The sequence below is a fragment of the Trichoplusia ni genome, chromosome 18 (assembly GCF_003590095.1).
Source record: "Trichoplusia ni isolate ovarian cell line Hi5 chromosome 18, tn1, whole genome shotgun sequence".
NCBI classification, from domain to species: domain Eukaryota; kingdom Metazoa; phylum Arthropoda; class Insecta; order Lepidoptera; family Noctuidae; genus Trichoplusia; species Trichoplusia ni.
The window spans coordinates 1,918,574-1,937,419 of NC_039495.1; the positions used below are offsets into that span (position 1 = coordinate 1,918,574).

The 18,846-nt window shown below is 34.2% G+C and overlaps 1 protein-coding gene across 3 annotated transcripts in view; it reads right to left on the bottom strand.

Moving 5' to 3' along the window:
* Positions 1 to 18,846, bottom strand: part of LOC113502746 (protein madd-4) — a 122,946-nt gene that overhangs the window by 18,313 nt on the left and 85,787 nt on the right. For all 3 annotated transcript variants that reach the window (XM_026884401.1, XM_026884400.1, XM_026884399.1), the window contains exons 7-11: positions 12,703 to 12,832; positions 12,061 to 12,176; positions 11,320 to 11,420; positions 3,575 to 3,727; positions 2,842 to 2,966 (exon numbers count right to left, since the gene is read on the bottom strand). In XM_026884401.1, coding sequence (XP_026740202.1) covers positions 2,842 to 2,966; positions 3,575 to 3,727; positions 11,320 to 11,420; positions 12,061 to 12,176; positions 12,703 to 12,832 — 625 coding nt within the window. The remainder of the gene's footprint in view (positions 1 to 2,841; positions 2,967 to 3,574; positions 3,728 to 11,319; positions 11,421 to 12,060; positions 12,177 to 12,702; positions 12,833 to 18,846) is intronic.

The following is an 18,846-nucleotide window of genomic DNA, read 5'->3' on the forward strand; positions in this document are numbered from 1 at the left end:
TGTTCATCAATAGTTGAGTAGAAGGAAAATTCCCTGTGTAGTGTTCTTCTTATTAATATTTACAGAAGGGATGTTACGGATTCATCTCATTTGGTTTCATAATAAAAAAGTCATATTACCCTAAGCCATATTGGCTTGGGAATTGCTACGTGCTTCTGAAGCAGTGGTTTACATCAGTGTGTGCACCTGCACAAGATATGAATCTTGATGATTGCGTTATACTATAGGTTTATCTATTCAATTAATCTGTTGATAGTGGAAACAATGTGGTCGAGTGAACGTCATCGATCAAAAATGTCGTCTTGAAATCTAAATAAAATAATATTTTCGTCTTTATTATTTAAGATTTTCGCTACGTAATTGTGAATATGTAGAATGAAAAATAATACAAGAATAGTAATATTTTTGGAAAGGAAACATTTTGTCTAATAAAAAACTATGTCTTTAGTAAGAAGATGTCTTAGTTTAAATGGTTTTCAAAAACCTATCATCTATTAAATTCATGTAATATTTCTACAAAATGCTAAGGTATTTTTTTGTGACAGAATGTTTCAATTTATTTGTTTAGATTTTCTGTAACTATTTTCATATCATCAGTTTCACTAGTTTCAGTTGAATCTCGTGTTTAACATGAAGTTATTGCCTTTCTGACTTCCATAACCTATTTTACTTCAATTGTTTTATTTTGATTATTATCGTTAATGTATTGCCTATAAATATTTAACAAGCATCTCATTGAGTGCGTAAATACGGTGAGTTTGTGCTTTTTATTTACAGAATGTTGATTAGAGTATACATTTGTTTATTTAGCAAAAGTGCAAATAAAAGCGAACTATATTATTCATCTTTTCGTTGCTTTTTTATGATTTTTATGCAGTGAACAATATTTACATCAGTAGAAGATTTTTCGCTGAAGGCCAAAACATTATAATATTTTTTTATTTGTACCCCACAAGAAAAAAGTTGTGGAAGGATTTGGGATACTCCCAGCAGGGTTTGCCCAGCACTGGATCATAGTGGGCTAGATAAAAAAAGTATTTATTTTATAATATGGTCAGAATGAGTGTCGTGTGGTTATGATGGATAGTGTTTGCTACAGATGAATTTGTCGATTCAAATTTTCAGGAGAATTTATACAAATACATGATGAAGTGTCTTTACAAAGGCAAACGTTGGTAAATCTAAAAACAAGACAGATATATATTACAAATATTATCAGACAAGTACATGTTCTTCCGTAACATCCCATATTTTATTCTACAGTTTTCTATTCATCTCAGGACAGTTTGGTTTCTTACACTCTTGGGATCTAACATATTCTAGGAAACAAAATAATATTTTCGAAAATTGTCTTTAATTTTCAGGATGAGACTAAAACTGTTTGGTGCTGTTCTTTGCCAATATGCTTTTGATACGTAATCGTTAGAATTGTATTGATTTTGGTCTTTATTACCTTAGAGATAGAGTCTATTTTAAACCTTACTAAATTAAAAATCTTTTTCTTAGAATTTCCATAAGACATTGATGTTTAAGTTGGCGGTGAGTACCATATCAAGTAACTTCCGAGAATTGAAAGAAATTGTAATTTGATTAATCTTAAGAACTCTTACATTGATTCTTATTAAAACCTGATTGAATTATAGAAACGGATGGAATTAATTGGAAACCTACAAAAAATATTAAATTGCTTGAGAAAGATTAATCGATGGAGTTTCTTGCCGGTTATTCTTTAAGGGGATAATATTTTAAGTTACTAGTTTTGTAATCTAACCTGTCTTAAAAGCCTGTTTAAGGTCAGGTTGAATTAAAAAGCAAAGATTGTAAAAGGCACTTAACACCATTCTATGAAATCCGATATTTTCTAATTCTATTTTGGTTTGCAAAGAATCTGAGAATCTATTTCAAATTATTAACACGCCCAATACATAAAACGGCTAATACATACTAGATTTGAAGAAGAGAATACTTATAATAAGAAGATATAATAAACGCCGATATTCGTGTGTTAGTCTCACCCAAACAACGAATTAAAGACATTTTACAAAAAGTCAAGCAAAATAAATCTACCAGCAAAAGGGTTTGAAGGGCGGATAATGTCATTCTTTGTTCAAAATGTGTAGATGTTGAAGTGAAACCTTAAAAACTTTTGTCATAGGTACAATACCTTACATAAAACCAGCCACACGCAAAGAATATTTTGTAATTGCTGAAAGAGACAACAACAAAATACTCTGAGCTTGGATATTGACAGTAGAATCAAAGGATGTTGAATTTTATTTAGTTGAGAATAAAATTGATTCTGCAATGGCACATGCTTAAGATGTAGTAGAGAGTATGAGTATTATTGAAGAGGACTGACACAAACTACTTGATTTGATAGTGTGAAGGCACGAGATTTAATCATTTACTTTGAGAATTACTTCTTCAGAGATTACTGTCAACATATCAGTAGAATTTATTAACTGAATATTGTTAGTGACGATAATGACAATCTGTTGGAGAAACAATAAATAAGTTTTTCTTCTAACCTTGATTTTTTATCTGCATTCAACGTCTAAGACTGTGATGTTACAAAAAAAATGTATCTTTGGAAACACTTAAACTTGTTGTATTTGTATTACCTTCATCAAAGTTCACAGAAAGATCCAACACGATTACGTCACCAATACATCAGTGTCAACAATTTGTTAATAATATGCTACAAGATTTACTAGTCCTATTATTTCTTCTCTTATATCTGTATCAATAGCTAACACTGATCCTTTACTTATTTCTCCCTCCATTTCATTATTTTTATTTGCCTCCACACTATTCATAAGTACAATAGTGTGTTATACTTACGTAGCTTCAACTGGTACATCAGGTTCGCCAATCAGACGCTCAGCCTTCGCTGGAGGAGGTGGATACGGCTGGATCAGCGGTTGAGTGTGGTACACTACACCAGGTAGGAGGTCTTCGATTTCATCCTGTTTATAGGAAATAGGATCATATTAAATGATGCAACAGTTTGTTCAAGCGTATTTATCGGGATTGTCCGACTAGTTTCGGACAGAACCGGACTCCTTAATCATGAGCTGTCGCGGCAGGGACGGGAGGCAAATATCAAAATAGGAACAAAAATTTAGGATATTTTAGATAGAGAATGGGGAAAGTACAAGAACCTGTAGAATGGAATACGATATTGTTTCTTTTGAAACTTATTGTATACAATGTATGGGTTTAAAGGCGGTTTTATTGCTATAGTGTGTCTTACAGGGAACCTTTAGATGGACAGGTAAGGTAGATTTTTAAGTAGTTTTTTTGTAACATTACTCATCAACTAACACAACTTTTTATGCCTCCGATTTACTTTAATACTCAATACTTGTTATCCGTGCAGTTCTTAAAAATAGAGCAAGTGAAATGTCAAACTCTGGCACATATTTTTTGTGTTCAGAAATGCAGACAATATTAGCACAGCGAACTTAAATGTCTAAGTAACTAGGTAATAGTTTTAGTTGCCTGACCAGAAAGGTACAGTATAGATAGATACAGATAAGGCACACTAGATTCAGATTTCAGCCGTGAAAATTACCTCGGGTTTCTCAGATTCCCTGTACGCCGGGCAGCTGATGCCTGTTGAGCAGGCTCTCGATATCTCCGGTCTGGTGGCAGGGTCGCAGCCACCGCCAGATGGCGTGCACTCCACACCACGAACTTGTACTCCTTCACCGCAAGATACAGAACACTGCGAAAGAAAGGGAAAATGTATCTCTAGCCTCGTCTTTTTTTCTGCTGATCAGGTGTTTATTAATTTTTTTTTATTGTTGTTTGTTTCTTAGTCCTGAACCAAAATAATCTATTGAAAATAGAATAGGAGGACTACAACAAGCTGATTCCTAACCTTTTGCAAGATTCAGAGTCACCGATAGAAAAAGAAGAATGTTAATACAATGTCTTCCTACCACAAAGCGAAACTAAAAAGTTTTAAAGTGTCATACCTAATATTTGCACAACAAACTGGAAAGGTTAAAAAAACATACATATCTATAATACTCACTTTGACTAAAACTAAAGTTTCATAACGACAACAATTCAACCACATATCGAACTTCTGACCAAAAATCCCAACCCCCAAAACTTTCAATTCAGTAAACAGCATTGTTAATATTTAGCACTTTATATAGAACATCTTTCATACTAAACTTCAAGAACAGAGAAATACGCGAACTATAATATGTGGCTGAAACTTTCAGACTACAATTGAAGTAAAGCCACGTGCTGGTGGAACGTTGGAAACCATCCTGATATGAAACTTTGTAATAAGTAACTTTGTAGTTAAAGAAGAACAAAAGCCTCATACTACTATTTTTATATTGTCTTGGTTTTGTTGCGATGGAACAGAAAGGTCAAGATATTTATACATTATTTGCTTTCTGAAACATTATTCTTTTATAGTTTAATTGTGTGAACGTTTTGTAATTTTGTTTCCAATTTTTTTTTCCAAATTTCGTAGATAATGTGGTATATCTTTAAAATATCATCATTGGCCTAGCCTTTTCCCAACTATGTTGGGGTCGGCTATCAAATAATATCTACTATTAAAAGTCAGAAAAGGGTCTTTTAAACACATTTATTCAAACCTTTCCTTCCTTCACCAATCACAGTTGCTAGAAAACTTTTCTTATACCAAAAAACTTCAAAGTCACCTTTCATATTACTTAACACTGCCAATAACTGCCAATCCAAGCTCAACAACAGCAGAACTATGCACCCAATACACCGCCAACCGCACAATTTAATGAGCGAAACAAAATTGTAATCACGAACCACCCTGGAATACCCCGCGTCCGAACTCCAGTCTAACTAGCAACAACTTTGCTTAAGTTCAGCAAGACTTAATGTCAAAGCGGACAAATTAAAAAGACAGTTGAGAAAATAGCTTTAATTGGAGGAAATGCTACTTTTAGATTTAGAGGTTTAATGCTTCTTGTTGTTTGAAAGTGCAGTGGAAGGTTTTGTATTTTGAGAAAGAGTCTATTGTTACACGTATAGTATTGTAAAGTTACATTTTGATAAAGAAAATAGAATGTTACAAAAGATAGAGCTAGTAATAAACGGCATTATTTGACTATTTGACTAAAATGTAAATAATCAAATTAAAATCAAAAGTCATTTATTCAATATAGGCTGCTTACTAATTATAGACTATAGACTAAGTGTTTGTGATTTGCTGAAGAAAGTAAAATAATAGTTGAAAAATGATGAGCTATTAAAGTTTATTATAAAAAACTTTGTTATAAAAAACGTTCCGAGGACAAATAATGAAACAAAAGAAGATCTCATAGCAATGACCTTATTTTTATCCCAAACGATTGGCTGTAACGTCAACAGATATGACATCAAGGACATTTACAGAGTGCGCAGTAGAAACTTGGAACAGCAAAGATCCCCTATAGTTGTGGAAACGGGTTCCACCCTTTTGAAAGCTGAAATAATGAAAGCAGCTAAGGTTTTTAATATAAAACACAAATCCAAACTATGCTGCAAGCATCTTGGCTTTAAAACACATGAAGATGACCCCGTATTCTTATCAGAGCATCTGACTTCCAAGGGTTCCCGTCTGCACTTTCTGGCACGAGATTTAGTTAAATCTGGATCCTATAAGTACTGCTGGACGTCATATGGCAACGTGTATGTAAAAAAGGAGGATCAAGCACCAACTATCATTATTAAAAGTGAGGAGCAAGTCCACAAACTAACACTAGCTAAATGACTATGTGTAAATTATAGCTATTATTACTATTTTTTTCATGTACTATATAATGCAAGCGCACTAGTATTATGTTGTATCGTTAAAATGCATAACTGTTCTTTTTATATAAGATGCTTGTATTTTTATATTGTATTTGCGCTATTTGCTATAGTAGTTGATCTAGTTAAAAATCTGTTTGATGTATTGTTGTCTAACATCTTTATATCTCACTCTCACACATACAATTCATATATGCATACATATACTCACTATATACATCCATACGACACACTCTCAACTTTCACACACTGTACATACACTACATACACAAATCACGTACACTTCTATACTGTAAATACCATATTGTACACTAAACATATAAAAAAAACAAGAGGTCATCTCTCAGAAAATATAATATTTGCTTCTAATTCTAAGTATGGCATGGTTAATAACATTGGACACATGCGCTATGAATTGACGTTGTACGATTGCATTCCCTTAAAATGACTGATTCATTACAAAATATTACTGAGATAGATAAAATAGAGATTGCACGAGCTATTGAATGTGACTGCGTAGAGCTCAATAAACACATTTATGTAAACAAAAAGGACTTAACCATTTTATCTCAAAACATAAGAAGCATATATTGTAATTTTGATGATTTCTTGTTGACATTATCCATAATTAAATTTGACGTGGATATCATTATTTTAACAGAGTGCAGGTTGAGCACAAATAAACCTATTCCACAATTAAGTAACTACCAGTCGTACATGACTACACGGCAACTGAACCAAAATGATGGAGTCGTAGTTTATGTTAAAAATACACTAAAACCCCGAGTTAAGGAAATATCACTATCACAAGCCTCTTGCCTACAGCTGGACATATTAAATATCACTATCCTATGTATCTATCGATCTCCATCAAATACAAATACTGACAGTTTCATAGATTCACTAAGTACTCATCTAGAGTCCATAACGTCACAAAAAAGTATTGTTATCGCGGGTGACATAAATATCAATATTATAACGAAGCCCACCGAGCAGTCTCATGAACAAAGAAATAGAACAAACTATCTCAATATGCTATCTCTTCATGGTATCCTGCCTGGGCATTTGTTACCGACTAGAGATAAAACATGCCTAGATCACTTTATGTTAAAAATAAATAAGAAAAAGTTTACCGCTACCATTGCTATCCTACACTCTACCATCACAGATCATTTCACGACGCTTCTAGTATTGTCTAAGCAAAAATATAAACAGGCTATACCTAAAACGACTACTTTACTTAACTATGAACAGGCTCTAACACATCTGCAAGAAAAGAACATACGCGATTTGCTTTTTTGTAATGATCCAGATTATTTATGTAAACTCCTGTTGCAATCTCTTACCGATACTATTAACTCTAACACTACGACTATCAATATTCCTAGCAGCAAACGCATTATCAAACCATGGATCACTAAAGGTATCTTGCGCTGCATACAGAATCGTAATAAACTTCAAAGGAAGCTTCGTCTTGACCCAGATAATGTAATAGTAAAAATAACTTACACACGATATAGGAATTATTGTAACAATTTACTAAAAAGGTTAAAAAGAAAATACGAAAAAGAGCTTCTTTCAAATTCAATAAAAAACTCAAAACAACTGTGGAAAAATATTAAATCTATAACATACACTAATAAAACAGATAATCAAAATACAGAATTGCTAAACTTAAAGTCATCCCCCTCTGAATCTATAAATTTCATCAATAATTATTTTGCTAATATAGGCTGCGAGCTAGCTCAGCAAATTCAACCTGAAACTACGAATTACCCTACTCCACTCAGTGATGCACTCACACAAGCTAATTCTTTTGTGCTTCTCGAAACTGACTGTGACGAGGTACATAGAACTCTAATGAATCTCAGGTCCAACAGCGCTTCGGGCTGGGATAATATATCCACAAAGTTTTTAAAACACACCAGCATTGTAGTGGTTCCCATCATCACACACCTTGCAAATCTGTGCTTTACGAAAGGAATTTTCCCGGCCCCGTTAAAAGAAGCTATAATCACGCCAGTGCACAAGGGTGGAGATGGAGACGATATCAGTAATTATAGACCAATTTCAGTCTTAACTGCTTTATCAAAAATTATTGAAAAACTAATAAATACTAGACTACTAAATTATTTGAGCAAATTTAATATATTATCCGACTCGCAATACGGCTTCAGAAGAAATATGTCTACGGAAGATGCTGTTAGTGCTCTATCTTCTATAATAACCAAACAGTTAGACAATGGACAAAAGTGCCTTACTGTCTTTTTAGACCTCAAAAAGGCGTTTGATACCGTCTCTACCTCTATCCTTGTAAACAAACTGGAAAAGATTGGTATTCGGGGAATAGCTCTTGACCTTTTAAAGGACTACCTTTCAAACAGGACACAAAGAGTGAAGATTGGCCAGCATATCAGTGGCCACGCGGCTGTATTGTACGGAGTCCCTCAGGGGAGTGTATTGGGTCCAACCCTTTTTTAAATATATATAAATGACCTCTGTAGCATGATTATACCCAATGCTAAAGTTTTCTCCTACGCCGATGATACAGCCGTTGTCTTCTATGGGAGCTCTTGGCCCGATGTCAAGCATCATGCTGAGACAGTATTTCTCGTGTCGCTGATTGGCTAAAATTCAACCTCTTAACGCTAAATGCCTCCAAAACTAATTTCATATGTTTTAGCATTTCTAAGCGTAATGAACCAACTGATGATTTTGGTATCGTTATACATACATGTAGGGGTGAATACGGCAATAATTGTAACTGTCCAAGTATTCGAAAAGTTACCGAAATTAAGTATTTGGGTGTAGTAGTGGATAATAGGCTATCCTGGTACCCTCAAGTAGAACAAGTTACCGCCAGAATTAGAAAGTTAAGTTGGTTGTTTAAAACCCTAACACATGTTGCACCAATGGTAAAAGCGAACAAAAAATGCCCGTCTAAAAATTTACTCACACAAGTTTACCTTGCACTTGTACAATCTGTGCTCGGATACTGTATTCCGGTTTGGGGAGGTACAGCAAAGACCAGGTTGATACATCTAGAACGAGCACAACGCGCACTCCTAAAGATTATGCATTTTAAAAGACTTAGATTCCCTACTGTAGACCTTTATCACATTAGTGACGTACTCTCTGTCAGAAAGCTGTACTTAGTCCAAACAATATTAAAAAAGCATAAGTCTTTGCCCTTTAATGTGGGTATTACCCCGAAAAGAAGGAAGTTCAGCATAGCAGATATACCTTCAACTAAGACCAAATTTGCATGTAATCAATATTGTAAACGATCAGCTCAATTGTATAATAGAATAAATAAAAAGACAAATATACACTCGAAAAATAAATATGATTGTAAAGAAACACTAGTTAAGTGGATAAAACCACTTACGTATGAAGATACAGAAGCATTGTTATAACACGGAATTATTCACGTATACACAGACACACACCCACTTACTCTGACAGACACGCTCATACACACATAAACACACCCTCACACATACACACACACAAACACACAACACACACACGCACACTCACAATCTTTAAGTATACTCTTTAATTTTTTTTTTTTAATTTCTTATTCTTTTACATTTTAAAAATATTGTGTTAATTATCACGCTGTACAAAATAGGGAGGGGCGGAGTCTTCTACTACAGGCATTATTTGTCTAAAAGAAGATTCCGAACACAACAATTTGTAAACCAACCAATTATTTGACACAATAAATTTTATTTTATTTTATTTTTTATTTTTATTTAAGCCTTGTAATTGCTTTAAAAATTCGTGAAAAATCGGACACTCTTCTAGATCTAAAAAGTTGTCTTCAAACGATTCATCCATTACATCAAAAATTATCATCCCAAAACAACTTATTCTCATTTCTCATAAGTTCCGTCATCATTGATTGATTAAATATTAACTCACAACTTTCTATTTCTGACCTTTCCGAAACATCAAAGGTCAAAACTGTCTAAGAAAGTTAAGCTAACTTCATAAATATGACATAAATAGAAAATATTCCCAACAATGTATGAAACACGTTCACTCGAAATAGCAGAGCATGCACTCAACGTAAGTACGCCAGCGCACAGAAGTTTTACACAACATATTGTGAGAATAGAATAGTTTATCGACAACATGAGCCGCTTACTGTACACTTTGTATCGGATTTGTGAGAACTTGTTTGCAGTTGGTGGAATTATGAATATAAGTTGAAAAATTTACTTGAAGGCTTTTGTTGTTGTGGTCTAGGGTGGGCGGTTCTAAGTCTATTATTACTTTTTTTTTAATACGATCTAACATACCGAGTGAGATACGAGTATGCTCAAAAAGTGATATTACGCTTTAAAACTTTCATGTTAGTATTTGATACATGATTGACTTTAAAGCTCTTGCAATTAATCAGGATATTTTTAAAACGGTCCGGTGTTTAAAAGAGACTGCGTCCCCTTTGTTCAGACTTCTTAGGGGAGTGAGATACGAAAATAAATGTCGACTATAGCTAAAAATACATGCTAAAATTATGATATAGAATGTATGTATGTCAAGAAATGTCAAAAATATGTCATATATGTCAAAAAATGACGATATAGAATTTATCAACATCACTTACAGAACAAAATATGATTCCATTTTATTTTATTTAAGTATATTTTTATTATTTAAGATGAGGATTTGAAAAACAAGATTTACTAAAATAACGTATTCAGATTCACATAAATATTTAAACAATACACAATCAGTATATATATTACATTCCTTAGAATCGAAATATCACAAGATTCACAAGTACACATTGAATACCATTTAATCCATACACTTGGGATTCAGATTTCTTATCAAATCCTACATAAATACTAAAGAGGCATAAATCTGAGAACAAAACAAATATTTGATGGCGTGGGTTAAGTTTGCTGACATTTCTCAAGTAATTTCTCTTGAGGAATATACCTATTACCTAGAGCGTGGGGTGTTTGACAATCCGCCTGTTCTGAAGACGTTTTGTAGGTCGACGTCTTCAACGAGTTGGAAATGAAGGTACGTACTGATTAATCTTTAATGGCAAACAATTTTAGGTTAGTAAAACTATTTTTAGTACCAAAAAGATTTTTGCAATTAAAATTGGACTCAGCACGTGAAATCGTCTTAGTTATGAATAACAAAAATCTTGATTCAAAACAAAAATTCTTGTACGTATTAAATTACAAGTTAATTATCTAAAATCGGCGAAACATTGCTATTAAACGGACCGGAAAACCTTCAAAATTTTGTCAGGGCCAAGGGCATTTCAAGCTACGTTGTTGACCCATGGGTGGTTCTCTGGCACCTGTTTTTACATAAACTCTAAGATAAGAAAAAAAGACCACTCAAATTTCCACTCAATAGATTTTAATTTGGATTTGTCTTCAGTGGATGACTTACCATAGCACAATACATTGCTAATTATAATAATTCCCTATTTTTGCCAGTTCTGCATTCAGTCATCCCTGCAGCCTTACATCAATATTTTCAGATGGTACTCACCCCTGACCAAGGTCCAGCAACCCATACCGGGCAGTCGTGCTGACTGCACGGCTGTGTCGAGCGAGGAGCTGGAGACACGCAGCCAGGCTCCGCATTTGCACCTAAGGATAAATAAAGCATTAATACCAGACTTAGAAAACTCTATACAAAAAAGAACCTTATATGCTCTTCTCCACTGACTCTTGTCAGTGACATCCATAAAAAGTTATGAGCACCAGTTAGTCTATCACAAAATTTTGATGAAATTTCCAATGAAAAATACTTAACGTTAAAACAGAAAACAAAATCAGCTCATCCAGTAAAAATTTCTGAGGTAACGAAAAAAAAACAGTCGTATTGAGAACCTCCTTGTTTTTGAAGTCGGTTGAAAAAGAAAGATGCATCCATTTAACACTTGCCTATTTGAATCTCGGTCTACCCCTTCATCCTAGGGTATTTTGCTTTCAATTTTGGCTAGCAACTGATTACCCTTTTGCTTTATTAAGTGATTTAACGGTTTACGGATCGCGAGTCGAACTCGAATCCCGCCGCGTCTGCTCATGATTAAGGACTCCGGTTGGGTCCGAAACTAGTCGGGCTACCCTGATAAATACGCGTGAGTAAACCGTTAAATCATTTAATAATGAATCAGTCTCACGATAGTTATTATAAAAATACCCTTTTGCTTTATTACTAGTTTTAATAAACTTGAATCTACTTATTACCACGAACTTAATTTAAAAGCATTAACAGCATTCCTACCAGGTTCATACGTATCAGCTTTGGTGACGTTTGCTGATCGCGCGCAGAGCACGCGCCGGGAGCGCACGCCGCCGCCGCACGTCGCGCTGCACGCCGACCACTCGCCGACGTACCATCTGTCATAGAGAATAATATTCACATTACTCGAAAAGAAGATAAGGACAGCCACCCTGAGAACAGACTGTAATACGAGGCAGCCAAGTTTGTGAGTCTTACGCTATTGGGATCCTTAAAACGTATTGAACTGACGTCTTATTCAAATAAGTTCTTAAGAATAATGGTCAAGCGTTAGTCATACTTGTAACATTGAGGATTCCGTGCAAGTTGGCTTAAAGATAATCAGGTTGTTTAGACAACTCCATTTCTGGGTTTATCCTCGATCGAGTATGTATTTGTTGATATTATGAAGGCAAACAAAAATTTTAGCTAGTATCTCAAAATGTTTAATCATCAATATCAGAAATGTGGACTATTCTATTGCCGACTTGGCGAACGACGGTGTTAGAAATTACAAATCCTCGCCTTATGAAGATAATTTGAAAGATGGTTTAGGTACTATGCAAGTACTTAAAACATTCACACTTAAATTATAACCACCGCCATTTTTCTGTCAGTTTTACACGTTTATATCAAAGTACTCACTTAAAAGGACAAGGATGCGTGTTGCACCTGACAACAGATGCTTGAGGCTTGCTGGACGCGTCACACAACTGTTCAGGGGCGTCGGAACCGGTGAGGCGGTCCCGACACACAGCTAGAGACATCTTATATCCTGCAAAGGAGTAAAATGTTAGAAACTATTTCCTCTCTTACAGTCACAGCTACAGAAAGTATCAAAAATGTTGATTATTTATGTATTGCCTATTTATATATCGCCTTTTTCATACCAAGGTTTCTTGTTCATCAAACTAATAGAAATGTTCTTAAAATTAATAATGTGATCGTCCGGTGAAGCACTTATTAGGAACTTACAAGTGTTAAAAAGTTCAACATTGGTTTGTCAAAGACTTCACGGATAGCAGAGTGGTAAAGTTTACTACACCAAAAATAGTGCTCACTGAGAATCACGGGTCTGGCTTTTCGTTTCTACGTTAGTCAAGCATCTGTGTGATCCATCAGTACTGAGAGTTCGTGTCTTTGTGCATGTGATTTGAATGTTGAAGGATTATATTCCAAAGAGCGGGAGTCGTGTTTGTTTTAAATAAAGTACTTTATATTAAGGAAACCATAAAACAAAAATAAGAAAAAGACTCTATTTTCTAAAGTAAAAATTAGATCAAAATACGTTGCACCAACAACACGTGCCTCAAGTTACAAAGCGATTACATTAAAACATTTACGCGGAAAACATTAACTCTTCTACCATTTCAAAGTTTTTGTTTCTTTATTTAAGCAAATTTAACATTTCCGCGTCAAAATTAAAATACAAGCTGCTCCGTCGGCCCCAATTTCCCGAGGGATCAGAAAAAATAACGCGCCAGTATTACGGCCAGCTAGCATTACATACGTACGTACACTGATGCCGAATTATTTGGCTCCGTAACTAACAAAGGGGCTTTAAAATTTCAGATCCTACAAAATTCCAGCTCAAAGGATATTTTATGTTGCTATTTAAACAAAATTAGGACCTCCAAAGTTCTATTTGTCCAAGTAGATGAAAATATATTCAAGAGTCAAGTCGAAGTATCCCTTCAAATTAAATTTGTGAAACTGAGGGATTGACAGCTTTTATTTCTTCAATGGAAGTTCAAGTTTAAATTTACAGTGGCGTGTATTAAATTTCGGAAGCCCAGTGAAATAGCGTTGACAAATTTGTTTTATTTTGAATTTGAATACAAGAAAATGGTGCTATAAAATGTTTTATGTTAAGTAATTCGTTTGGTAACAGTAAAATTTAATGAAATAGGTACCTAATACAAAATGTGAAACGGTATTAAATAATAGTGTGACAAGGTGATATTAATAATGATATAACTGACAATCTTTGGATTTTGTCTATATTTTTTTGATAGCAGTAAGAAAAAAAGACTGAGACACTTGAAAAGTGAAATTATATACTTATGAGGTAGTAAAACCACGACCATGGCTAATTCGTAAATAATAATTCAGTTGTAAAGGCCATTTCTTACACATTAATTATGTTACAAAACACTCCCCTTCTCTCTTATTTGCCTCCGCATTGATAGGAACTTAGTTAAAAAATATACTTTGGAATTTAATTGAATCACTAATCACTCTCAGTGGTGCTAGTTTGGGGAACGTTAAACTGTTGCCAATGATATGGTGATGTTTAACTTGACCGAAGCATGACTTCATTGGAGTTGCAGCCAAGTTACAAACGAAGTTATTTTTGTACAGCAAATTAGCTATTGTGGTAATCAATGCTCGTATTGGTCATACCTTTTCTAATTACGAAAAAATATCTCTGTCCAAAAGTGAACAATATATATTATTATAAATAGGGCTTAAAATTGGATGAAAGAAATCTTATATATTGGTTACCAATTCAAATCATATTAAAATGTTATCTAGCTTTTGGCCTACATCAGTAAAAGCGAAACCTTCATTTAATGCACGATCTACTATTGAGCGACCACTGTTCCTAAGTTCCTAAATAAAAAAAAACATTGGCTATTTAGTCCAAATCCCATAACTTTTTAAAATAAAGTACGGAACCATTTACATCCGTAGTAATATTTCCACCAATAAACTCCGAATAGCCAACACCGGAGGGAAAAGTACAAAAATATAATTATTTTTACATTTATGAAACACGGAACGTTCATTTCGAAGATGAAATTAGAAAAACAAGCGCAAGTTGGACTCGTGAAACAGTTTTTTTGGGGGGTGATCAGGCCGAACTGTTTTTCATTACTGTTGTTTCATGGGATTATGGGTACTACTTGTATTGCTCCGTAAAACTCCAGTTTGAGAATGCTCTGAAATTTATTTCGCAACCAATATTTATACAATTATACTCCGTGGTCGAGTGGCGGACGCACCGGTCTCAAGGTGTCGCTAGCTCTGAGGTCCCGGGTTCGATACCCGGTCGGGTGAATGTAAAAAATCACATTTCTACATTGTCTCAGGTCTGGGTGTTTGTGGTACCTTCGTTGTATCTGAATTCCATAACACAAGTGCTGTAACAACTTACTTTGGGTTCAGAACAATGTATGTGATGTTGTCCGCATTGGAGGAGCTCGTGGCTAAGCTATAACCACATAAGTGAATCGATCACAGGTTAAGCTATGCTTGACGCGGTTGGTCCGTAGATGGGTGACCATCTTTGTCATAACGAGTTCCTCCGTGTTTCGAAAGGCACGATAAATTGTGGGTCCCGGCTGTTATTCCTACATCTTTGACAGTCGTTCCAGGTAGTTAGAAGCTTGTAAAAGTCTAACAACCAGTCTAACCAAGGGTATCGTGTTGCCCAGGTAACTAGGTTGAGGAAGTCAGATAGGCAGTCGCTCCTTGTAAAAACACTGGTACTTAGCTGAAACCGGTTAGACTGGTAGCCGACCCCAACATAGTTGGGAAAAGGCTAGGCCAATGATGACCAACATCCTAAGAGTCTCTAACATCCCATTTGTCGATCTGTCCACAACGTGTGTAGCCAATCAGGGTTCGGCACGCTTAATAAAAATAAAGTAGAGGAATAATTAAAAAAAAAGGAAAGGATTAAGTACAGAAGACTAGATTGGTATGAGTGAAGAGATGGGATTAAAAGACACAGGATTATATCAGAACAACCTTTCAACCTTTTGTATAGAACTGTCGTGTGACAGTTTAGGTATGTCAATGAACTACCAAATGCCTTGACCAGTTTTAATGTGTATAGTGTCAAGTAGGTAATTATGACAGTTCCCTAGTTCACATAAATGGTCCACTCCGGAAATAATTTACATTAAGAAATAACTTTGTTAGGTCCCGTAGTTACTCCAACCAAAAAAAAAATGATGAAAGACTTGGAACATAAAAAAAAGAAATATAAGAAGTTTTTAACTCCAGTAAGAAAAAATTAAACTCCAGTACATAAGTATTTACAAACCACTGAACGAAATAAAAACGAAACAGGTCTTGGAGTATTTAAATACACATTAGGGCCGAGTTGAAACGAAATTGCCGAACATTAATAAGAAGCGGTTATAAAAGTGAACGGTTATCTTTTGTGGTCAATTCTAGGAAGAGAACTTGAAATAATTTGGAAGAAGTTGAAATAGATAGACTTGAAGGTGCTTCCGTACTTATATAGACACGTGTTTTTTTAAGTAAGTATCGTGAGCAAGATTCATTATTTAATAATATAAAATTTCAACAGATCATGAGATACATCGTAGTAAAAGACAGGTGGAGAGATATACAGACAATGAAAACTGTTATTGGTTTTCATTCTTATCTTATGGGTATGAAACCCTAAAAAGTATAAGCAGTTTACTTATGGATAACCAACTGTATGCAAGAACCACTCATACCAAAATAACGCGCGCTGTAATGCTGTCTTTGTAAACGAAATGTAGAGTTATAGCAATATCTGTAGGTATATATTAGACCATTACTAACGCAACTATAATTCATGGTTACTGCTTTAGGCTTTTTTAGAATCTTCACACTTATAACGACACTAAAAACGAACTTTTTTATAGACGTCAATCTTGTAATACAAACATTCTTATACATATTACAAAAACAGCTTCATAAATTTGCAATTCAACGTAAGTTTTGCAAGACAATCTGAAGCTATTACACCTATTGCAAAAATGACGTCACAAATTCCCAATTAAATGACATTTTTACAAGACAGTTGCTATCACAAAAATGACGTCACAATTCCATCATTTCAACGTCAATATGATCGTATAGTCAGCCATATATATTATAGAGCTTTTCTTCAATTCCAATGACGAAGGTAATAAAATAAAAATAAATTGTAAACGATAAAAATAAAATGTGTATTCGCTCGTTTTACTCCAGTTGTGAGCGTACTGTGTGCCCTCTGAAACCTGTTTCTAGGTCATTTTGAAATATATCGACTTCTGTTTTAAGTTTTCGTGCCATTGTTCACTAATGGGTAGACAGATGTAATGAAATATTTTTGTAGCTTTGTTCAAAATGTTAATTAAAATGAAAGGAGTAGATGTTTTGTTTTTTTTTTTTAAATCAACACAACAACAATTGGAGACTGAAATTATCTTGATATACTGAGTGAATACTGATAGGATTGTGATTATAAAAAGAAAACAGCTAAGTGCGAGTCGCGACTTACAAATAGCGGTTCCTTACAAAAAGGGTTAAAAAAATGGTCATCCATCCAATTTCTGACCTGACCAACCTTTGCTTAACCTCGATTTCGATTTATATTAGCTTTTAACCAGTGAAAATAACATTGTTTTGTTATAATGGTTTATGAGATAGAGCCTGGTAACAGACAAACCTACGGACGGATAAACAGACAATATTTTGTTCTAATTCAAAGATTTAGATTGAAAAGAAAGAATGATCCTTAATTTTGATCCTCTCTATTACTCAAATATATTTTCATTCGGCTTCCAGTCTTAATAAGTTGAGCTGACTTTGAAATTGATTAAATTCTTTACTTTTATGATACTGTTGTCTCATCCAGTAATAAATATTAAGCCTATGGTAATGAACGATTAAGGTTTGCGGGTTTCAAACTTCTTTTGAATACATAAATATGTAACATCCATTAAGTCTTGAGATTCTTCTGAATATTAAATTGTAAACATTTTATCTGCATTGCTACGTTTGTATTGAGTAACAGCTTGGCTCGGTTTTGAACGGTTTAGTGGAGTCTAGCAGTCTCTAGCTGGGATGAGATGCATTGATTCCAGTTTCTTTGCCAATATTGCACAATGTGAATACGTAGTACGTATGAATAAGTAGCGAGACAAACGTATAGTGAAATGTGTATGTTGTGGTGAGTTGTTTATGTTATAGTTTTGATTATATTAACTCCTTATTGCCCATTCTCTTGTATCAGGAAATATTTACAAAAGGTTATCAAATCTTTTTTACAAGACAACTAATTGATAAGCACTTGCGTGCTTATTAATGGAAATAATTTATTTTATTTATTTATTTATTTATTTATTTATTTATTTAAACCACTTACAACTATTATAACAGGACAATACCTAATGCAATAGTATATTTCATAACTTTCACAAAACGATATCTACGATCAAATTAAGAAAAGCTTGTATTATGGAAACCAGACACTTGATAAAAATCCTTATACATTTTTAATATCATAGATAATTTACACCCATACACAGAACAAATGATCGTGCTCATCACACAAACAGTTATCATGACTAGGAATCTAACCCACAACCTCCAGTATAGCAGTCATGACCACTAACCACTAGACCAACAGGTCAGTCAAATAGTAAACATGTTTGCATTAATCTATTAACAAGACATGTTTTTGTTATCTATCAAATTAAAAATAAAAATACCGTTAGTACCAAACACCATATACAAAATTTTACACCTCTTTACCAGAACTAGTGAACATATAGTACTGAATTACTTCGCCACATTGGGTAATAAGGTCAACCACTAATGTATTAGATCCAACCGCAAGACACACAGAAGTCCCACTTTATATGCAAACGAAGTAATCAAGACAGAAAAGAAAATCCATTTCAACTCTTTTATTTTTGTGACAGAAATTGGTGTCATAGTCTGAGAAAGGGAAAATTCTGTGAAATTTCTACGGGAATATTAGTTTTCTGTGAGCGCTAGGATGAAAACTAAGCCCTGTCA